The sequence below is a fragment of the Panthera pardus genome, unplaced genomic scaffold (genome assembly GCF_024362965.1).
Source record: "Panthera pardus isolate Hobbes unplaced genomic scaffold, ASM2436296v1 HiC_scaffold_3, whole genome shotgun sequence".
Lineage (NCBI taxonomy): Eukaryota > Metazoa > Chordata > Mammalia > Carnivora > Felidae > Panthera > Panthera pardus.
Genome location: NW_026526876.1, coordinates 33,411,382 through 33,435,163, shown reverse-complemented (window position 1 = coordinate 33,435,163; position 23,782 = coordinate 33,411,382). Strand labels below are relative to the sequence as shown.

The window sequence follows — 23,782 nt, the reverse complement described above, 5'->3', positions numbered from 1 at the left end:
CAGTTCTGCAACTAGCTGTTAGACCCGCCGGGGCCTGTTTCATCCTCTAATAACCATTTACCAGATCACCCACCACCCCCCAGGGGTTGTTGATATGACTAAGTAATGCATTTAACAAAAGTCCATGGCACATGATTCAGTATTGGAGCCCATCCTCTTTCTACAACTTTGCCCCAGCAAAGCTGCATGCAGGGGCACACACACATGCACACATGCTCCCAGAGAAAGACGCTGGAGTCCAGGCCAGGTAGTGCACAGGTCCTTTATTTCCTGCACCAGCAGGTGCACAGGCTGACAAGTGAGCAACAGGAGAGTGAGCAACACAGCAGGAACAGAGCCAGACTGAAGTGGGCAGGAGGTGGGGGAGCCCCAGACTCCAGCTGTTTAGGAGTAAAGAGTGGGAAAGGGCAGAACATCTAGAATGAAGAAAGGAGAGGCACAGAGGACTGAGGGGAGGACCAGGGGGAAGGAGCAATGGGCAGGGAGCCTGGACACATGGGCCACAGGCAGGGAGATGGGGGCGGGGCGGGAGGAGGCCCCCAGTGGGCGGAGGGACCCCTCACCCACACACAGAGATACTCTTGGTTACCAACAGTAGTTAGGGACTGAGAAGAAAGGACCAAGAATGGAGGAAGAAGGCCAGGTCCCTAAAAGTCAGCAAGGACTCAGGGGCCACCTTTAACTTGAGGCTCAAGGGCCTGTCGTTAGAAAGGTAGTCAGAACACCTTCCTACACCAGTGTCTGAGCCCCACCCCCAGCTCAAAGCCAGGTCTGGCAGCAGACAGACCTCGCCTCAGGCACCCCCATCCCCTGGACTACCATGTGACCCCAGGCCCAGGAACCTGAACTAGCTTTTGCACCAGCTGCAAAGGGTCGAGGCTTGGGTCCTCAAGCCCCAGCCCAGGTTCATGGGGACAGAAGGCAGGCCAGTGACAGACAGGGGCGTCCTGTTTGGGAGGATGGGAAGGAGGGTCTGGGGTAGGTGGGACTTGGCCAAGCAGCTGAAGGAGGGGCCTCAGGCTGTCTGTGGGGTCTCTGCAGGCTGCTGGGAACCAGCAAAGCCTGGAAGAGAAGGGAGGGGTAAACTGAGGGTTTGGACAGCAGGCAGGGGCCGAGGCCTTGTCGCTGTATCAGAAAGACAGCCGCGATTGATAGTTTTACTAGTTTGGCTGCCCACTGGCTGGCCAAAGAGGTCACCGTTCAGTTTCCAAACTGCACAACCTTACACGGTGACCCTGATGAGGCTGCCCAGCAGTGACCAAGCGGCCACTGGAGTGGGGGCAGCCCACCCATGCCGGTGAGGCTACAAATTTCACGGCTGATGAGCAGGCCAGGCAGGCACCAGGACAGGGTCAGAGGGGAGGGACAGGCCAGGAAAAGTCATTCTGGCATAGCAGTGAGGAGAACAGGCTCAGACCCACCCCAGCTAAGTGATCTTAAGTTCTTAAATGATCTTAAGTTCTTACTTACGTTCTCCAAACCTCAGTTTTCTCACCTAACAAAGGGCTGGTAACAGCTACCTTCAGGGGTGCGAGGACTAAAGGAAACAATGCCAGTCACTAAATCACCTTTGGTGTCTCTGTGAGCTCCTTGAAGGCAGGGCTCACACTCAGCAGGTGCAGCTCCCCAAACTTTGGGGCTTCCAGCTGGGGAAAGGAGACCCTGACCCACCCCCCGGCACCCTGGAGGAGACCTAGCCCATCTTCAGACTCACCCAGGGGGCTGGTCCAGCTGCGACCCTTGCTGGCAGAGACCTTTGTCCCAGTGGCCTGAGTGGCCCCAGAACACCCCTCTTCCTCCCAGGCCCTGGGAGGATGGTTGGCCCAGTCCTCCTCCAGCCTCTGAAAGGGCTGGGTCAGCACCCTGGGCTGCTGCTCTGATCCGCTCCCTGTACCTGTTGTTGTCACTACTGCAGGGCTGGGAAGCCTCGGGGATCGGGTGGCAGAGTGGGAGACAGGGAGAAGGGGACAGCAGAGACGGGAAGCAGAGGCACAGTAGGGGGCTGCAGTCCTGGTCATGACTTTCAGCCCAGACCCCCAGGAGAAAAAGGGGTAGAGATCCGGAATCCTAAGCAAATTCCACATAAATGAGCCCTGGGGCCATAGTTCCCACTGAAGGAACCTGGAGGTGCCTATCCAAATGATATGCAAATTCCATGCAAATCATCACACTGGGTGAGGCCAAGCTGGGGTAAGTGAGCATTTGGGGGGCTCACCTACCCTCACCTTTCATTGATGATCTGTAGCTGGTCTGGCTGGCCGGAGGGAGGCCCCTGTGGGAGCACTCGCCTTTCTGGAGCATCTTCGGCCTCAGCTGCCGACTATAATGCGCATCCAGCCAGTTAGCCAGTTGCTGGAAGACACGCTTCACGTTTAGGTGAGAGGGGCCCAAGCCGCTAGCCTCCAGCACTGAGGTCACTACGTTCCCCTGCGTTGCCTCATCCAGCTCCGGTTCCACCTCCTCCCAGGCCTCGGCCTCCTCAGACACCAGCTCTGCCTCTTCTGTTGCCCCCTCCTCAGCTGACGCCACCTCTTCTGTGGCCCCCAGTTCCTCCTCAGGCACCAATTCCTCCACAGGCACAAAATCTTCCGCCACAAAATCCTCTGCTGTCAGTAACCCTTCTCAGCCTCTAAGCCCCGGTCCTGCTCTCGCACCTCACTGCAGCACAGCCTGTATCTGGGCAGGGAGACAGGAAAGTCTTTCTGTGCCCCTGAAGGCCAACCCCAGGCAGAGCCCCCAGCGCCCCCCTTCCACCTGCTCCTAGGACATCTCCAGCCACCAGGGTTGAGGAGCTCTCGTGCTCTCTGCCCCAGTCTACACATAGATCCAATGGCTACTCCTCAGTTCTGTCCCAACTAGGGGAAAAGGGAGCTGGGTACCCGCCTCAAGGCTTCAAACACCCAGCCCAGGCACCAGGTAGGAAGGAGGGTCACCAAACACTGCACAAACCCTGCTTTCTCCTAGTACCCCCCACCCTGCTGCACAGAACAGACCGGCAAGGATAATAATATTCCTTCTGCTCCCCTCCATGATTTAACCTTTACAGCCCATCCCACAGCTAGTTGCCATAGGAACAAATCCATTTTAGTAAGGCTCAGACAGTTCAAGCCATTGGCCAAGGACACAGCCAATAAAGGGACCAAGTTGGGACTCGGTCCCAAATGTTTCCAGCTCCCAGGCCAGTGCTCCTTCACTCTCAGCCTCTGTCAAGGTGAAGGAAAGGCTTCGGTTCCCACCTGGAACAGCCTAAATCAGATGACCACCTATGGGGCAAGATTTGAAAGAAAAGGGAGCAGCCCCTTCCAGAACAACTCAACCCAGCCAGCCCAGAGCATAGGGCCTTCTCTAGGGCAGCAGGATTGCAGGTGGTTGTCTGACTGCTGAAAAGTGAGGGTGGTTGATGGGAGAGCCCCTAGCCAGCTTACCCCAGGTGTGACATCTCCTCCTTCTCAGTCTTCCCATGATTCCTTCAACAGAGAAAAGGGCTTTCACTGTCCCAAGGCAACATTAGCTGAAACCGCAAAGTCCCTGCGGGCCCCAACATGTGAAAAAGTCCTGGGGAGAAATGACGGGCCCAGACATGGGGACGGAGAAAAGGGTGGGGTGGGGGAGGGGCTGGGGCAGCGAACGAGGGGCGCCAGGAGTGAAGGAAGGTCAGAAGCAAACCCCCTCCCCACTCTGGGAAAGTGAGTGTGGGTCAGGCAAGGGCCTGGGGGGTCCCAGCACCGCACCTTTCCATAAAAAACACAGGGCCGGAGATAATCCTCATGGACCTTCTGAGCTCCTCAGCCAGGGCCTCCTGAAAACCAGGAAGGGCCTCCTGTGGTGGAGAAGGGGTATTACCAGGGGATCCCCACAGAACTCCAGCCCCTACTCCCAGGCACAGAAAGGAAATCAGCCAGCGGGGCTGAGGCACAAGCACACAGGCAAAAGCGGGCAGCCGGGGGTCCTCACCAGAGGTACGGCGTGTGTGAGGCGGGTGACAGGGTCAGTGGACCCCGGCGCTTGCTGGCGGAGGGTCTTCACCTCCTCCTGAGCCTGGGTCGGCATGCCCCCACGCTCCGTGTACTTCTCCCGTAGGTCCTGCAGCTGGGAAGCCACTTGCAGATTCTGTTGGGACCCAGGCCCACCCAGCCCGCCCTTTCCCCAGGGGGCTAAGAGGCGAGAGGCCCAGACTCTGACACAGGGTGCCCCCAGATAGGTCCCTGGACTCTACTTCACTCAGACACCACCTGCTAGGCCCCATGCCAGACGCTGAGGGTGTGCAAAGGGACAGACCCAGTCCCGGCTCAAGGAGCTTGTCCTCCCAGGAAAGTCAGGCAGCCGACCAAGGGCCCCGAGCTCCCCGCTCTGGGTCACGGTCTCTCGAGGGCAGGGGCAGGAGCCAAGGGCAGTTTCACCTCATGCTGGAGCCGCATCTGGATTACTCTCTCCGAAGCCAGCTGCTGCTGCAACTTCTCAGTCTCAGCCCCATGCTGGAAGGACCCAAGACTGGTAAGCACCCCTCCCCCCAGGCCTCCCCACCACTTCCGACAGGTCTTCCCAGGCACATGGGTGAGGCTTTGGCAGCCCTTTAAGTAAGAAGTCACGTAGAATGAGGCCACATAAGGCAGGAGAGTCATGCGGCCTGGTTCCTGGAACACGCTGTGACCCTCTCTGGGACTTGGTCCCCTCCCTGGGACAAGGAGGGGGAAGAATGAGGGCTCTCTGAGATCCCCTCCAACTCGGGACTCTGACGCAGAGAGGGGTCTGGGGCCTGGCCGAGCCAAAAGCCCCATGAGGTGAGGACAGGGAGGAGGGGGCTTGGGTGTGGCGGGGCCATGACAAGAGGGAGCCCTGGGCACACCCGGACGCACCGACTGGCAGCGTTGCTGCACCTTCAGGACCTGGGCCCGCAGCTGGGTGACCTCCCTCTGCTACTGGTCCTGGGCCTCCCTCCTGAGCACCAGCACCTCTGACAGCTCAGCCATCTGCTGGCTGGCCTCAGCTGGCGACAAGCAGGGACAGAAAGTCGGCTCCGGCCCCCTTGGCCTCCAGGGACCAGTCTGGCCCTCCCACTGCCTCTGTCCACCCCGCCCCTCAGCTCCTGCGGGGGGTGGGGGGGTCCGCCTTTGCAGGATTCGCCTTCCTCACTTGGTCTCCTTTCCGTAAATGTTAGTTAACTGACACGGAGCAAGGCCCTGGGTGACCAGTCTGCCAGGCCTGGTCCCAGCACACACGGGGCTCAAGTCTAGTGGGGAAAGTGATGGGGGAGGAAATCCTGCCAGTGCGTAGGCTGGGCTCCGATGGAGCGAGTACAATGGGCGCGCTGGGGGTCTCAGCCGCGACACCCTGTCCTGCCTTACAAGGTCTGCCTCTGCGGGGCAAGCGGGGCTCCGCCAGGCACAGAATGGCAAACAAGGCCCAGACAGGGGGTGGAGAGGCCTGGAGGCAATCACAAGACACTGGGAGGGCTCTGACGCTGGGGCTGGGGTGGGGGTTGAGGTTACCCTTTGGCCAATGGGAAACTTGGGGTTTTAGGCAGAGGATGACGTGGTCAGATTTGGTTTTAGGAAACTTATTTGGGCTGTGTGCAGAATGACCCGGAAGGGCAGCAATCCAGGCAGGGAGACCGGTTAAGACGGGGGGCCTGGGCTAGAGTCAGGGAGGTGAGGAGGAGAAAAGACACTTAAGCCTCTCTGAGGAGGTGGGAGCAACAGAACTTAGGGACCAGTTCCCATGCCAGGGATCTGGGGACCTGTGGGCCAACGGGGGAGCTGAGGAACCCAGGGGGAAGGAAGGTCAGGCCTGGGGGGAGGGGAACAGCATGAGTTCAGCCATCTTGTGTCTGCAGCTCACAGCCAGACCTGAGCTCCCCAGGGACCAACGCTGTGCCTCCCTCTTCTTCATAAACACACAGTAGCAGCACAGCCCCTGGCCTGGCCCCGGTGCCTCAGCGCCTGATCTCTGGCAGCTCCCGGCTCCTTCCCTTCCTTGCTTCCAGGCCCCTTCTTCCTGTGCCCCAAATAACAAAAGGCCACAGGCTTAGAGGGACCCTGGGGCTTCTGTACAGCATTTTACAGGGTGCAGAAAGCACTTCCTCAGCTGTGCCTCTGGAAGGGTCCACAGGGCTGAGAGTACTCCTCCCCATGCTAACGACGGAGGTTCAGCGGGTCAAGGAACACCGTCCAAGCTCACACCGCTAAGAAATGCCAGAGTGGGGACTTGAACTCAGGTCTCCAAACTCCGAGTTCTGAGTTCTTCCCCCCACCCCAAGTTACAACTTCACGTACAAAACTGCTCCACACAATCAAGGGGGTAGAGCTGAGAGGCCTGGAGGGAGGGAGAGAGGCAGGGGCAGGGGAGTCAACACCCCCTGGCCGTGGATGTGCCCTCTGTCCACCTGCTCAACTCCTCCTCAGCTGCTCGTTCTTCTCCTCCAGCAGCCTCAGCTGCTCCTGCAGGGCTTCCAGCTGCGGGCAGTCGTGCAAGACCTCCGTCTCCCACAGACAAGTCCTAGGAGTGAGAGCCACAGAAGCCAGGGGGTAGGGGACCCAGGTCCCAGCCCACCCGGAGGCTGCCCACCTGGGCTCAGTGTGGCGGTCTCCATTAGTCCCAGCAACCCTGCCGGCAGGTGCACCGTCAGTGTTCCTGTTTGCACACAGGGAAACTGAGGCACAGAGAAGGGGCTGCCCAGGTGAAAAGGCAGGACACTCACGGCTCAGGGGCTCCATAGGAATGATAGTGCTGCTGCTCTTCCTCCTCCGGCTCCTCCTCCTCTTCTTCCTCCTCCTCCTCCTCCTCAGAGTCTGAGTAGAGCTGAAGGAGGTCATCTCTCAAGCTCACCTGGTATCTGAGGTGTAAAATCTGGCAGTGGGGGAGAGGGGCCCTGTCGGAACGCAGGCGGGGGTGAGCACAGGTCCAGGCACGGGGCAGGGTGGGGGTGCTGTAGGTAGGTCTGAGATGGCACACTCCCTCCCCTCCTCCCTTCCCGGTTACCTCCTCCCTGGCTGAGCCCAGCATGGCTTCCAGTTTCCTGTGCTCCCCCATCAGAACACTGTTCTGTCTCACCAGGGACTGGCCAATGCGAGCCACAGTATTTAGGTCCCGCTCTCTCTGCAGAGGGACCCCCATCCACGGGGAATACTTTCCTGTTTTCTGGGCTCTCCCAGACAGGTGGGAGAAGCAAGGGAGTACACAGGGGTCAAAGGGAAGCTAGGCCACTAGGGGAAACCTTCCCCACACCCTAGTTTTCCAGGGTACTAGAAAAAAGTCTGCCATCGACACACTGTGGGGCCTGACTCAGCTTCCCCTTATGGAGAAGACCACATCAGACCAGATGGCTCTACAAGCAATTCTGGCCTGGATATCCGGCATATACCTGCCTTCCATAAGAGGGACCCCTGGCTCGGCTCCCAGAGAAATAATCAGGCAGGAAAAAGACAAGACTCCTACCCCTCCAGGGGAGAATGAAAACAGAGGCCTGGCTAAGGCTCAGGCTGGGCCGGACAGGGAAAGCAGTACACAGCTTCTCTAGCAAATTTAACATCACTTTGACATCTTCTTGGGTGATCTCGGCTGGTGGGGGTTGGTCGGGGCACAGCGCTGCAAAAGCAGGAGTGGAGGCCAAGGTGGGAAAAGGGAGGACATACGCTACCCCACATCCCACTGTTTCCTGTCCGATCCTCAGTTCTCCCTCAACAACAAGAGTCAGCGACAAGAGAGCTCCCTTCCTGCCCCCACTATTCTCTCCAGACACCCCCAGTACCCAGCACTCCTTTCCCCTGCTCCCAGGGCCAAATGGGCTCTTTTGTGCCCTGGAGGGGTCTGGGTGAGGTCAAGGGATCACAGTCCTCCAAGCTCAGGTGGAAATGAGTTCTCAGGACGCCCGAGTCCCTGGTACCAGGGGAATGCAGGAGGCTAGCGAAAGTACAGCCCCAGACTGACTCATCACCTCTTACCCGGAGGGCGCTCTCGGCCGACTGGAGCCTCATGGGTCATAAAACAGACGCAGTCACCCACCCTGCACCTGTTGCGTGTGGAGAGGAGGGAGAGACTTTTCCAGCACGCAGTAGGGGCTCCTGAGCCTCCAGACCTAATCCAGAGATCTCCCGCGACCCAGGAGAGGGTACAAGGGGAAGAAACCTGAGGCCCCGCCCACCCCGAGTCTGGGAAAAGCCGGGCTTCGACACCCGCAGCCAAAAGGTTGACAAAACCCACCTCCGCCCACCCACCTCCCCAGCTTGGTGCGGCGGGCGAGCACAAGCTCAGAGCGAGCCTGGCAGCGCCCTCCCGCAGCCCCCCGCCCCTCTCCTGGAATTGCGGTTGACTGAGTGGGGCGGGGCAGGGGGGACCGTGAGAGTGCGCAGATCTGGGGAGCAACAGACGCGCAGAGCCGGGCGGACGAGCGCGCTGGTGCGCCGACCTGACCCTCCGACAGCAATCAGGGGACGACAGAAGGTTGGAGAAGAAGGGCAAGAGGCGTCCGAACAGGCACCGCAGTGACAACGCAAGTGGGTGGAAGGGTGAGACTGAGTGCCAGAGGGGGCGGGGCGCCTGGAACCGACGCCCCCCCCCCACCTTCTGCCTGGAAATACCCAGGTCCCACCCGCTCTGGGGTCCCGGGGATCCGGTTTACCTTCCTCCAGCTCCCGAATAAAGGCGGCGTGCTCGGGGCCCGACACCCCAGGCCGCCGTCCGATGTAGGCGGCCGGCGTCTTCCAGATGCCCGCCGCCTTCTCAGTCCTCAGGCCAGTGGCCCGGGGACCAATGGGCCCTCGGAATATGAAGCGAGTCCACTGCGCGTCCGAGTTGCCGGGCCCAAACTGGGCATTCCGCTGGGCGGCGGCGAATGCGGACGCGCGCGGTGTTCCTGTCGGGGATCCAGCCTTGGAGGTCGGGCGAGCTCCGGCGGGGGCGGGTCCCGAGACGGATGGGGATCTGGATCCCGTTCGCGGTCCTTCAGTCAGTGCCTGCGCAGGGGCGGGTGCAGGCTGCGCTGAGGGCTCTGGAGCGGAATGGGCTGCGGGTGGGGGTGCGGGGGTGACTCCCGCTGGAGCCCGGGTTCTGAAGCGGTGCCCCACGAGGCCTTGCCCGGGCTCTTTCGGGCGCATCTTGAGTCCGCAGTCTGCTGCCGCAGCCCCGCCTTTATAACCTGCGCCTGGAGTGCTCGCCCGCCGGCCCGTACCACGCGCGGGAGGGGGCAGCCAGGGAGCAACCAGTGGTGCCCGGGACTGGGAGTCGCGCGCGAGGGGACGGAGGTGGTGGAGCAGAGCGCAAAAAATCAGAACAAGGAGAGAGTCGAATGGCGGTTCCGGCCGGTTCCATGGGCTTGGTTCCGAGTGCAGGGTTTCTACTCTCCTCTCCACCTCCGGAGAATGGTTCTGCCCAAAGTCGCAGCTTCCCTGGACTTCGGGTACCGGGACCCCGACCTCCCTACCTGGAGGGCACAGCCTCCCTCCATTCCCGCGGGGGTTGCCGGCTGCCCTCCCTGGATGTGATCTGGGAGTTAGCGCAGGGTAGTGCTTTCCCCGGTGGCTGGGAGATGCATCCCGACCCTAGGACTGTTTCACCGCGCTGCCCAGTCCGGCGCGTCACTGGGTCTTCGCGCTGGTCTTCGCGCTCACGCTCCCGGGGCTCCAGCCATTTGACAGCCCTTCTTCTTTCTTAATTCGTCTTACTACCTTTCCTCGTGCTTTACCTCTAGCCCTCATTCGCTTCGCCCACCTCCTTCCACCCTGGCAAACACCTGTTCTTGCTGCAGACCCCGCTTAGAGGGCTCCCCCTGAAGACTCCTCCAACCTCGTCCCCTGTGGCCCCAGAGCGTCCCTCCTCCGGTGGCCGGCAGTGCTCAAGAGTGTGTCTATTTCCAATCCAGACCTGCGCCCCTTCAGCGCAGGGAGCGGGTCCCTCAGAGCGCACCACGGGAGGCGGGCCGAGGAGTCGTGGGGCCATTTCTGTGCCTTTAGACTGGAAGAACCTGCAGGCCCAAAAGAGATGGTTATGGCACTAATTCTCCTTTTTTTTTTTTTTTTAAATGTTTACTGATTTTCAGAGACAGCGCAGGGGAGGGACAGAGCGTGAGAGCGTGCCCACCCACGAAGGAGGGGCAGAGAAAGAGAGAGGGAGGGATAGAAAGAATTCCAAGTAGGCTCTACGCTGTCAGCACAGAGCTCAACGCAGGGCTCTATATCGTGAACCGTGAGATCATGACCTCAGAATCAAGACTTGGATGCTTAACCGACTGAACCACCCAGGCACTGTCTTATCTTCTCACTGTGGTCCTCACGTAGTGGAAGGGTGGAGGGAGCTCTCTGGGGCTTCTTTTATAAGGCCACCAGTTCCCACGCCTGAGGGTTCCCCCCTCAAGACCTAATCACCTCAGAAAGGCCCCACCTCCTAACACCATCGCGCTGGGGGTTAGGATTTCAGCATGAATTGCAGGGGGACACCAACACTTAGACCATAACAACCCTATCACTCTTTAAAAACAAAGCAACAGCAATAACAAAAACCCACCAGCTTTTGGGGCGCCTGGGTGGCTCAGTTGGTTAAGCATCCGTCTTCAGCTCAGATCACGATCTTACAGTTTGTGAGTTTGAGCCCCACGTCTGGCTCTGTGCTGACAGCTCAGAGCCTGGAGCCTGCTTCGGATTCTGTGGCTCCCTCTCTCTTTGCCCCTCCCCTGTTCATGCTCTGTCTCTTTCTCTCTCAAAAATAAACAAACATTAAAAAAAATAATAATATTTTATTTAATCCGGTATCTCCAATACTGATACATGAATTCAGCAAAGTTGCAGGGTACAAAATCAATGTGCAGAAATTGGTTGCATTTTTATACACCAATAGTGAAGCAACAGAAGGACAAATAAAGAAACTGATCCCATTCACAATTGCACCAAGAATCATAAAATACCTAGGAATAAACCTAACCGAAGAGGTAAAAGATCTGTATGCTGAAAACTAGAGAAAGCTTATAAAGGAAACTGAAGAAGACGCAAGGAAATGGAAAATCATTCCATGCTCATGGATTGGAAAATAAATGTTGTTAAAATGTCAATACTACCCAAAGCAATCTACACATTCAATGCAATACCAATCAAAATTTCACCGGCAGTCTTCGCAAAGCTAGAACAAACAGTCCTAAAATTTGTATGGAACCACAAAAGACCCCGAAGAGCCAAAGTAATACTGAAGAAGAAAACCAAAGCAGGAGGCATCGCAATCCCAGACTTTAGCCTCTGCTACAAAACTGTAATCATCAAGATGGTATGGTATTGGCACAAAAACAGACACATGGACTGATGGAACAGAATAGAGAACCCAGAAATGGGCCCACAAATGTATGGCCAACTAATTTTTGACAATGCAGGAGAGTATCCAATGGAAAAAAGAGTCTCTTTAGCAAATGCTGCTGGGAGAACTGGACACCAACATGCAGAAGAATGAAACTAGACCACTTCTTACACCATACACAAAAATAAACTCAAAATGGATGAAAGACCTAAATGTGAGACAGGAAACCATCAAAACCCTAGAGGAGAAAACAAGCAACAACCTCTTTCACCTCAGCCGCAGCAATTTCTTACTCGACACATCTCCAAAGGCAAGGGAATTAAAAGCAGCAATGAACTATTGAGACCTCATCAAGATACAAACTTCTCCACTGCAAAGGAAACAATCAACAAAACTAAAAGGCAACCGATGGAACGGGAGAAGATATTTGCAAATGACGTATCAGATAAAGTGTTAGTATCTATAAAGAACTCACCAAACTCCACACCCTAAAAACAAATAATCCAGTGAAGAAATGGGCAGAAGACATGAATAGACACTTTTCCAAAGAAGACATCCAGGTGGCCAGCAAACACATGAAACACTGCTCAACGTCACTCCTTATCAGGGAAATACAAATCAAAGCCACACTGAGATACCACCTCACACCTGTCAGAGTGGCTAAAGTGAACAAATCAGGAAATTATAGATGCTGGTGAGGAGGTGGAGAAACGGGAACCCTCTTGCACTGTTGGTGGGAACACAAACTGGTGCAGCCGCTCTGGAAAACAGTGTGGAGGTTCCTCAAAAAATTAAAAACAGAAATACCCTATGACCCAGAAATAGCACTGCTAGGAATTTACCCAAGGGATACAGGAGTGCTGATGCATTGGGGCACATGTACCCCAATGTTTCTAGCAGCGCTTTCAACAATACCCAAATTATGGAAAGAAACTAAATGTCCATCAACTGATGAATGGATAAAGAAGATATGGTTTATACATACAATGGAATACTACTTGGCAATGAGAAAGAATGAAATCATGCCATTTGCAGCAACGTGGATGGAACTGGAGGTATTATGCTAAGTGAAATAAGTCAGAGAAAGACAGTTATCATATATTTTCATTCATATGTGGATCTTGAGAAACTTAACAGAAGACCATGGGGAAGGGAAGAGGGGAAAAATAGTTACAAACAGAGAGGGAGGGAAGCAAACCATAAGAAACTTAAATACAGAGAACAAATTGAAGGTAGATGGGGGAGAGGGGAAAGTGGGTGATGGGCATTGAGGAGGGCACTTGTTGGGATGAGCACTGGGCGTCGTATGTAAGCCAATTTGACAATAAATTATATTTTTAAAAAATAAAATAATAATAATAAATAAAATAATATAATAATTTTTATTTAACCCAATATCTCCAAAATATTATCATTTCAACATGTAATCAACATAAAAAATTATGAATGAGATTATATTTTCCATTTTTTATAATGAATTGAGTGCATTTTATTCTTATGGCCCATTTCAGTTGAGACTCAAATTCATTCTTCTCTTTATTTTTCTAAATATAATTTGTCTTTTTCCCACTATATACCTTTAAATTTTTTTCTCTTCATCACTGGATTTCATCAATTTGATCATGATGTGTCTTAGTAGGATTTTTCTTTCATCCTTCTTGGGGCTGATCGAGCTTCTTAGATTTGAGGGTGTATAGCTTTGATCAAAATTTGGAAATTTTTCAACTCTTATTTCTTTTTTTTTAATATTTATTTTTATTTTCGGTTGGGGGGAGCACAAGTGGGGGCAGGGAAGAGAGAGAGGGATAGAGGATCTGAAGCTGGTTCTGCAATGACAGACTGACAGCAACAAGCCCAATGTGAGGCTAGAACTCACGAACCGTGAGATCATGACCTGAGTCGAAGTTGGCCACTCAACTGACTGAGCCACCCAGGTGCCCCATCAACTTTTATTTCTTTAAATATTTTTTTTCTGAGCCCCACTTCTAGGATTTCAATTACATGTGTGTTAGACCACTTGATACTGAACCACAGGCACTAGGACTCTGTTCATTTTCTTTTTCCAGCCTTTTTCTCTCTGTCCTTCCGTTTCAGTTGTTGTGACTGGTATATCTTCAAGTCCACTGATTTTTTTCTTTTAAAGACGTTATTTTTCAGGAATCTCTACACCCAACATGGGGCTCAAAGTTACAACCCCAAGATCAAGAGTCACATGCTCTACTGACTGACCTGAGCCAGCCAGGTGCCCCTCCACTGACTTTTTAATCTTCTTTTAGGCCATTCAGGAACTTTTCATTTCTGATCATGTATTTTCCAGCTCCAGGCATGCTAGTTGGTCCTCATTTGCATCTTCCATTTCTCTCCTTATTATACTCATATATTTTTTTTAATCCTTGTACTTAGCTATAAGGAATTTTTAGAAGTCTTTCTCTGCCATCATCTCTGTCATTTGTGGGTCTGTTTTTATTGACTGATTTTTCTCCTGTCTACAGGTCACATTTTCTACGTCTTTCTTGCTCAATAATCTTTTGGATGCCGGATATATTGTGGATGTTACATTGCTGAGATGCCAGCTTTTTATCCTCCTTTGCTGGGTTTCATCTTGCCAGGCAGCTAAGTTGTGGATCAGCTTGATCCTCTTGAGGCTTGTTTTTAAAGTTTTGTAGGGCAGATCCAGAAAGGTCTTTACTCTAGTGATATTTTAGCCCTATTACAAAGGAGTAATCTTTCTGGAGTGTCTACTGAATGCCCCAAATATTCAGTGAGGACTCTCCTCACTGGCTGATCAGAACCTAAACATTTCCCAGCCCTGTGTGAGCTCTGGGAATTCATGTACGACTTCCTGGGAGTTGTTCTCTCCCCGGTGGATATTCTTTTCTCAGCCTCATGGAGTCTCACCCTACACACCTCCAGCTTCGCATTCAACCAAAGACTCAAGAACATTCCGTTGTAGGTTTCTGGGACTTGTTGAGAACTGCATGGCTCTCTCCTCCTGGGAAAAAATCTGTTCCACAAATTCCAGCCTCCCTGAACTCTGACCTCTGTCTCTGCGGGTCAGTAGACACCAGAGTCTGCTTGGGTTCCCCCTCCCTATACTGCCCTCAGAAATTGCCTCTAGACAGAAACCCAAGGTCATCATAGGACTCACTTAATCTGTTTCTCCCTGAGACCACAGTCCTGTGATGCTTATTGTCCAATGCCTTAAACCTTTGTTTCACACATTTTATCCAGTTTTCTACTTATTTTCTGCAGGAGGGAAATGTGGAGCTAGCTACTCCATCTATTTGGATAGACATTGAATTAGAAGCCTATCCTGAAGGTAGAGCCATAGGACTTGCGGAAGGATTGGATGAAGAGTGTGAAGGAAGAAGAAAAGTCAAGAATGACTCCAACTGTTTGGGCCAGAGAGAGCTCCATACACGAAGATGAGAAAAACTGAGGGGAAGTCAGCTTTGGTAGAGAAAACCAGGAGTTCAGATTTATCTAAATATCTTTTTTTTTTTTTTTAATAAGCTCCACACCCAACGTGGGGCTTGAACTCATAATCCTGAGATCAAGAGTCACACGCTCTACCAACTGAGCCAGCCAAGTGCCCCAGGAGTTCAGTTTTACATAAGTTAAATCCAAAATGCTTATTAAGTATCCAAGTGGATAAACAACTAGTTGGGTTTATCCCAACTGGATATATAAATATAACAACTTGATATATAAATCTGAGCATAGGGGAAAGATGGGGGCCGGACACTTCAACTGGGGACTCATTGCTCTAAGGTGAGAATGTAAAGCCATGAGACTAGGTGAGACCCCTGAGAGACTGAGTGTAGATAGATAAGGGGGCCCAGGGTTAAACCCTCCGTACGTAGAGGGCAGGGAGAAGAGGAAGACTCATCTAAGGTGACCAAGATGGATGGGACCCTGAAGAAGAGGTAAACCAGGGAAAAGCTGGGTTCCAGAGAAAGTGTTTCAAGCAGAGAGAGCCACCTGTGTTGAGTGGTGCTGCCACAGGAGACCAACGAGGACGGAGAATCAACTCAGCAAGATGGAGGCCATGGACAACCTTGGCAAGAGCCATCTTGGTGGAGAGACGGAGGTGAGAGAGACTGAGAAGGGTGAGGAAGTAATGGGAGGTGATGATGTGAGGATGGTGAATATAGAAAACTATTGAAGAGTTTTGCAGGGAAGGGGAGCTGAAAGAGAACAGTCACTGAAAGACAACACAGGCACTAGAGAAGGTGGTTTTTGGGGGGTTTTTTGTTGGTTTGTTTTTTAAATTTTTTTTAATGTTTATTTATTTTTTGAGAGAGAGAGAGAGAGAGAGAGAGAGAGCGCGAGCAGGGGAGGGTCAGAGAGAGAGACGGAGACACAGAATCCAAAGCAGGTTCCAGGCTCTGAGCGCTCAGCACAGAGCCCGACACGGGGCTCGAACCCATGAACCGTGAGATCATGACCCGAGCGAAGTCGGATGTTTAACCGACTGAGCCACCCAGTTGCCCCTGGAGAAGGTGGTTTAAGGACGAGAGATGAGGGGTGCCTGACTGGCTCCGTTGGAAGAGACCACAACTCCTGATCTCAGGGTCGTGAGTTCGAACCTCACGTTGGGTGTAGAGCTTACTCAAATAAATAAACTAAAACAAAAAACAAACAAACAAACAAAGCATTTAAGGTTGAGTGCGGTGACAACATGTTTATGTGCTGATGGGGATGTTCCAGCAGGGAGGAGAAAACTAATGCCAAAGACAGAACCCAGAGCCCAAGGATCATTCTGAGATCCTTCTGGGAATGGACGAACCCTGGTAACCAAATCTGTTCTCCTCTGTGCTCAAGCATGCGTATTTTCTTTTTTTTTTTTTAATTTTTTTTAACGTTTTATTTATTTTTGGGACAGAGAGAGACAGAGCATGAACAGGTGAGGGGCAGAGAGAGAGGGAGACACAGAATCGGAAGCAGGCTCCAGGCTCTGAGCTATCAGCCCAGAGCCCGACGCGGGGCTCGAACTCACAGACCGCGAGATCATGACCTGAGCTGAAGTCGGACGCTTAACCGATTGAGCCACCCAGGCGCCCCTCAAGCATGCGTATTTTCTATGGTGTCTTTGTCACCAAAAAGTTTGAAGGAGACACAACCCAACCCCAGGGTTTGCTGTGGACAGTGAGATTGGAGAACCTCAGGGGTGGCCACGACAGGGTCACCTGTCCAGACTTCAGCTTGGCCAAGCCGCTCCCTCACTAGTCCCCTGAACAGCTTCCTGGACAGTCTCACTGTGCCCTAGACATCTCTGCAGCTCCAAGCACAGAAGGGGACATAAAATAGGGGCCCATTCCATTCCTGCTGAATGGATGTTTGCTGAACTGGATTGTCCCTGCCCATGAGAAAGCAGCCCTGAGGCCCCTGGGAAGTTTGGGGTGAAGAAGAAAGACACAGAGATGAAGGGGACTCCACAGGCTCCCAGTTGACTTGCACCCTCTAGCTCCCAGCACCAGTGCAGAGCAACTCTAGCTACAGCCACCAGAGGGCAGTGTCGGCCCACATACCCCCCTCCTACCCCGACCCAGCCGCACATCTGTAACCCCACAAAAGAGGCGGAGTAGGGATGGTGACTTCATTTTACAGATAGAGAAGCCAAAGCTCAGGCCCCTGGTCACTCCACACGTAAGCATTTTGGCCTGGCTGATGGATGTCTGCCACAGCCCAGGGCTGCCCAGGAGACCCAGCAGGCCCCTGTCCAGCGGTGTCATTCAGTCTTGTTCCCCTCTGCCCTGCTGCTGTTCTAACCAGAGAGGCTGGCAGAACAGACACCCTAGACCTTCTGCCCTCCCTCCAGTATGAACCCACTGACCCCTGCTGAGGACAGGGGACAGGAAGAGAGGACAGGAAGGGGCTCAAGACCCACCACACCCATGAACTTGAGGGCACAGTCACTCAGACAGCACACAGGCTCAGGCCACCTCCCCTAGCCTGACCCTGGAAAATGAACCTAGGACAGGCTACCCCATGGCTAGAGCCCTTGAGAGTGTGCCTGGGATCTGGGCAGGGCCAGACACCAGGACCAATCCCTGCAGACCAGGGAGCAGGGCAGAGGGGAGCTTCCAGGGAGCATGGAGCGGATGCCGCCTCCCCCCCTCCCCCATTCCTGCTCTTCTCCTGTGGGATTCCCAGGAGCTCTCCTCCTTCTCCTGGCGTCTCCTCCCTACCAGTGCCCAGGCCCCTCCAAGACGTCAGGACTCTTTTCCTTTACTCCTCTTCCCCAGACCCCGCCCAGACTCCTAGGCACCGAGCCAGCCTCTCCGGGACCTGGGGCGAGGAAGTGGGCGTGCTGGGGGCCTAAGCCCCTCACCTGCTGTCCTCTGGGTTCCTAGGTCCCCCTCTGGTCAAGACAGGGGAAGGAGAGAAGCCAGAGAGGCGGCAGAGAGGAAGTACCTGCAGTGACGGTGGGGGTGGGGATCTAGCAGGGATGGCCAGGGTCCTAGAAGATGGCAGTTTCCTCCACTCCAACCCCACCCGCGCTTCCTCCCACCTGGGGCGGGGGGGCTTGCCTTCCCGGAACACCCACCACCTGCCACCCACACAGCCTGCAGGCTCACTCCAGCTTGTCTCCAGCTCTCCTGCTGAGGGCAGCCACCTCCTCTGAGAAGCCCTCCAGGCTCCCAGAAGGGACGTCTCCCTGTTCTACCCTCTCCTGGCATCTTCCTGCCTCTCACTGTTGACAGTGTAAGCTTCTGTTACTAATGAGAAAATTACGCAACGCAGAGGGTACTTCTGTATCCTTAGGGCTCTAATTAGAGTAAGCACTCAGTATCTGTCGAGTGAACCATGATGGATTCTCCGGGTGAGTCTGGGTATGGGTCGGGGGCAGGGAGTGGTCCCCAAAGGCTCTAGAGAGACTTACCCAGTCAGGGAGAGATTCTGCGTCCCTGGACCCTGGAGAGTGCTGCACATTCCCCCGACACAGGTGAGCCCCACCAGGAAACTGCCCAGGGGCACAGGGACAGCAGACCCTCAGGGGGTGGGCGGTGTTAAGGGACTCCAGCATAGTCCCCTCCCCTCTCCTCACTTAGAGCCCTTCAGCTCAGCCCCCACTCACTTCCTCCAGGCACCCGCTCTGAGGCCTAAGTGGGATAGGAGCTATCTGCAGGTGGCAGGTCACAGGGCCTGCCCTGGCCTGGGGGGAGGGGGGCGGCGCTCCAGGGGAAGCAGCTGGGAGCCAGGTGGGGGGAACCAAGCACACAGTGGGGGGGGGGGGGGGGCAGGGCAATCAGCCGTGTCCAGCCTGCTGGGCAGACACAGGTGGCGAGCTTGGGAGGACTGTCTACTGCTCTTGGGCCTCTGTCAGCTACCGCCAGGTTCAGGGAGAAGACCCAGGAGCCCTTCACTGCCTGACTTCTGTCCCCAGAGTCAATGACTTCTTCTGATCCTTGGGTCCATGTCTAGACTCTGAGCCCTTCTGGGAACAACTCACGAGTCAGGGACAGCAAAGAAGGGAGAAACACAAATTCACTGAGCCCCAATTAGTCTATGCTTTGTATATGTTATTTCATTTTATCATCACCCAGAGGAAAAAAATATATTACTTTTCATAGATGAGAAATGGGTTGGCACCACTGACCACTGAGTGAGGATTCCTGGCATTTCAGCCATTCCTGACAGAGGAAACCTTGCTTATCACAGGGACCCCATTGCGCCACCTGACATGGAGAGTTTTTCCCAGTTGCTGCCGAATCTGTCCCATGACCTTCCTACCAAGTGGCCTTCCAGCCTTTGCCTGCATACCTGCATAATGGGGAGCTCAGTAGAATAGTCTGGGCACTTCTAGAGAGCCCTTATTCTAGAAAGGGCTTCCTTGAGACTTCTGCTTAGAATAAAATCTTTCTCTTTGTAATTCTCACCCACGCCCCCACCCCTACCCCTACCCCTACCCCATCCCCATCCCACTTTCTGTTTCCGACTGTGCCCTCCAGGGATCCCCAGAACGAGGTTGCGCCCTCCTGTGCTCTGTGCACACCAGACGGGTGTTTTGCTAGTTTGCTCTTCCCCAGGCTCCCCATCCTCCAGCCAGGCCTGAACCCCTCCCCTTCTGATCTCAGGGGGATGCTCCAGGCCAGCCAAGGAAGGTGGCCTGGGCTCAGAAGGTGGAGGCTGGAGGCAGCAAAGAGCCATGGGATGAAACTTCTGGCATCCTGAATCCACATCCAAGCTCTGACTCTCACAAGCTGTGCTGCCTTCCGCACATTTCCTAATTTCTCTGAATCTCGGCAGCCTCACCGTGTATAATTTACCTCCACTTTACACACCTCACAGGGCTTACCTGAGATTACGCAGTAAAGCACCTAACACCTACCGAGGGCTCAGCAAATGATAACTGTTGATGTTCACATTATTATTAACAATGTCACCTGGGCACCTGGGTGGCTCGGTCGGTTGAGCGTCTGACTCCGGCTCAGGTCATGATCTCACGGTTGACGAGTTCCAGCCCCATGTCGGGCTCTGTGCTGACAGCTCAGAGCCTGGAGGCTTCTTCAGATTCTGTCTCCCTCTCTCTCTGCCCCTCCCCTGCTCATGCGCTCTCTCTCTCTCTCTCTCTCAAAAATAAAGATTAAAAAAATTTTTAACAATGTCACCTGTCACTTGGGCCTCAAAAGTAAAACAAGAGGCAAATATCTCCAACCTCAGTTGCTCTGAGGATGTCGCCTGCCACAGGGCCCAGCACAGAGATCAGCCAGTGATGGGTATGATCAGGATTGCTAGGACCGCTGTCCCTGAACGACCCCAGGACAGAAAACCTTACCCTCCAGGCAGGGTCGCAACCGCCTTCCACAAAGGCCTTTCAGTGGTCCCCCCCCCCCCACTTCGTATCCACGATCCAGTTCGTTTGGACACTTTGCCCAGCCGCACGAAGCCCTCCAACTCCCTGACTTTTGCCTCATTTTCCAGCCTGTGTCTCGCTGTCACCCCTCCAAGCCACTGTCATCTCTTGAACTCTGTGCTCAGTTTCCCAACTTCACGTCTTTGGCTGCTCCCTCTGCCGAGAATCCGGCCCAGGTAAACGCCATGATGTCCATCGAGCACCTCCTTATTTGAAAGGCAAGGCGACTCAGATGTCACCTCCGCCTCCACAGGCTCCCTGAACCCACTCAGGCCCCTGCGCACATGCGCACTCTGCTGCTAGCATTGCTTTGCTGTGTTTCCCATAGGAAGACGAGAATGTGGGGCATCTCTATCCCCAGGGCCCGGAGCAAAGCCTGGCAGAGAGCAGGTCCTTAGGAAGCAGTACAGACCGGGACTGCACTCGGACCGGTTTTCCACAGCTTCGTTGCACCAGTAATTATTGTGAACCAGGAGTCAACTGAATTTTTCAAATCTTTCCCACGCATCCTGGGTGTTACCAAGTTTCCCTATATTTTCTTTTCTTTTTTTTTAAATAATTTTTTTAATGTTTTTATTTATTTTTGAAGGAGAGAGAGAGACAGCATGAGCGGGGGAGGATCAGAGAGAGAGGGAGACACAGAATTTGAAGCAGGCTCCAGGCTCTGAGCCATCAGCACAGAGCCCGATGCGGGGCTCGAACCCACAAACTGTGAGATCATGACCCGAGCCGAAGTCAGACGCTCAACTGACTGACCCACCCAGGCGCCCCTTAAATAATTTTTTTTAATGTTTATGTATTTTTGAGAGAGAGAGAGAGAGGCAGAGCATGAGTGGGGGAGGGACAGAGAGAGAGAGGGAGACAGAATCCAAAGCAGGCTCCGAGCTGTCAGCACAGAGCCCGATGAGGCGCTCGAACTCATAAACGTCGAGATCATGACCTGAGCAGAAGTCAGATGCTTAACTAACTGAGCCACCCAGAGCCCCCCCCCCACCCCCAACAGGCTACATTTTTAAGGGTAGCTTCAGGTTCACAGATGATAACTTATTTTTGGATTTATTTTGATAACTTGATGTTTTTTAAAGTGCTATCTATGCCCAGTGTAGGAACCAATGGTCACATGCTCCACCAGCTGAACCAGCCAGGTGCCCCCTGATAATTTGATATTGCAATCCACTGTAGGGGCCAAGGGCAGTCTGCCCCTAGATGGGCCACTTGGGCATAAAGAGTATTTCGGGTTAAAAGTAATTAAAACCCAGCATAGAGCATCTGGATGGCTCAGTCCATTCATTAAGCTTCCAACTTCCTGATCTCAGGGTTCAAGTCCCGAGTTGGGCTCCACACTGGCAGCGTGGAGCCTGCTTGGGATTCTCTCTCTCTCTCTCTCTCTCTCTCTCTCTCTCTGCCACTTCCCCACTTGCACGTCCTCTCTCTCCCTCTCAAAATAAATAAACCTAAAACATTTTTTTTGTGGGGGAGCCTGGGTGGCTCAGTCAGTTAAGCGTCTGACTTCGGCTCAGGTCATGATCTCGCAGTTCGTGAGCTTGAGCCCTGCATCAGGCTCTTGCTGACAGCTCGGAGCCTGGAGCCTCCTTCAGATTCTGTGTCTCTCTCTTTCTCTGACCCTTCCCTGCTCACACTCTGTTTCTCTCTTTCCCTCAAAATAAATAAACATTAAAAATTTAAAAAAAAATTTTTTTTAGGTAATTAAAACCTAGCAGATGCAGGAAAAGCTCCCTGCCTCCCACTTAATTACCAAAATTTACATTGAAAAGGAGAGCCTGGGAGCGCCTGGGTGGCTCAGTCGGTTAAGCATCCTACTTCAGCTCAGGTCACGATCTCGCGGTCCGTGAGTTTGAGCCCCACGTCGGGCTCTGGGCTGATAGCTCAGAGCCTGGAGCCTGCTTCCGATTCTGTGTCTCCCTCTCTCTCTGCCCCTCCCCCGTTCATGCTCTGTCTCTGTCTCAAAAATAAATAAACATAATAAAAAAGAAAAGGAGAGCCTGTACCAAGAGGAGAGCTTCAAGGAATCTTATCTGCATAATTCAGCAACTTTGTTTTTCCAAACATCTTCTCTCACCTTCCTGCTAATGAGCTTTCTCCCCCTTTTAACCCCCCAGACCCTTCCTCTCTCCTTAGCTCAGATAAACCTCTTGTTGCCTCATCAGCTTTGGAAGTTCATGTCTGTGTGGACTCCCCATACATACAGCGATTCAATTTGATTTCCTTCTGTTAATCTGTCTTGTGTCAGTTGGATTCTACGTCCAGCTGGAAGGACCACAGGGCCGAGGAAGGTCCTCCGCCCCAACACCACCTTGTTGGATTCTGCCCCTCGTTCTGGCTCGTTGCCATTTCAGGGTTGCCTTCAGCGTGGCACCTGCTGTTGTGACGGGTGGGTGTTGGTTTCCATTGGTACTGTTGACACCGGGCTAGATCTGCTGAGTGTGGTGAGTGCAGACACTGACATTCCCCCAGACCACCAGGGCCAGGGTTCCGGCCCCTTGGCCATGGCTGCTCACCCAGTAAAAGGAAGGGGCTGGCAGGGGAGACTAGTTCTGAGTCACAGCAGACAAGACTGGAGCTCTACCCCCTGTCTTCCATGCCTCCTTCCTTTCATACCATCGGAACCCTGATTTCTACCAAGGGGGCGACGTGTGCAATAGACTACCCTCAGCTTCCCTTGCGGCGAGGGTCATGTGCCAGTTTCCTGCCAATGTCTCTGGGGGTAGATGTCCCTTCTGGAAAACAGAAAGGCAAAACTCCTCTGGGAAAAAAAAGACTTTTGCGTTTTCCCCTTCTTGCCTGGAAGCCCTGTGCTTTCATCCCATCTTCATGTGCATTATCCCCATTTTACAGGTGAGGAAATTGAGGCTCAGAGACATGAATTGATTTTTTTCAAGGTCACAAGGCTCAGATAACTCCTACAGGAAAACTAGAAGCGTCAACTCACTTCGTTGAGATTAACTAGCTTAACTTTCCCTTTTTGCCCAGGCTGCCAGGAAGCTCAGGGCCTAATATAAAGCTCAATCATGGCTGGTATCAACCCTTAACACTGGTGCTTTACTACCCTTTCCTTTCCCTTGTCCTCAATGTCTCTTATGAGATCTAAGAGGCCAATCCTTTCTGCTAAGCCGCCTCCTTCTCTTTTGGAAAGCTTGGGGTTGCCCAGCTTATCGTTCCCTGGCCTCTGCAGATCTCTCCACTCTGCTCTGGGCAGCAGTGAGGTCAATGGACTACATGGTTGGGTTCCCTGGTTTCTGCCTCAGTCTGACCAACAGGGGGCCTTGGGAAGAGGAAGGAACCTCCCCGTCAGTAGCCTCGTCCAGAGTCCTGACCCCAAGAAGCACTTCCTGCCTTTTTGCCTGAGGCCACGATAATTAGCCCAGGGTGCTGCCCTCTCGCTTGCTGGTCCCTCTCCCTGCCCACATCTCTGTAAACTGTCCCTTTACCAAATTCTCAAGTTACCCAAGCTGAGTGGTTCTTGCCAGGGCCCCGTTGGGGGCTGTCTGCGTCCCCCCGATTTCATATGTTGAAGCCCTAGTCCCCCAGTGTGATATTTAGAGGTGGGCTCTTGGGGATGTAATTAGGTTTAGATGAAGTTTTGAGGGTGGGGCCCCGTGATGGGATTAGCCCCCTTCAAACAGGGAG

The 23,782-nt window shown here is 53.6% G+C and overlaps 1 protein-coding gene across 1 annotated transcript; it reads right to left on the bottom strand.

Moving 5' to 3' along the window:
• Positions 1 to 869: 869 nt before the first annotated feature.
• HAP1 (huntingtin associated protein 1) lies at positions 870 to 9,456 on the bottom strand. The gene is given in 12 exon segments (XM_053892219.1): positions 870 to 1,062; positions 1,715 to 2,615; positions 2,618 to 2,833; positions 3,202 to 3,263; positions 3,426 to 3,467; positions 3,732 to 3,820; positions 3,955 to 4,089; positions 4,857 to 5,086; positions 6,392 to 6,721; positions 6,723 to 7,125; positions 7,490 to 7,584; positions 8,618 to 9,456. Coding segments are annotated over 11 exon segments (2,481 nt in total). The 5' UTR covers positions 9,093 to 9,456; the 3' UTR covers positions 870 to 1,062; positions 1,715 to 2,211.
• Between the last annotated feature and the right edge of the window lie 14,326 nt (positions 9,457 to 23,782).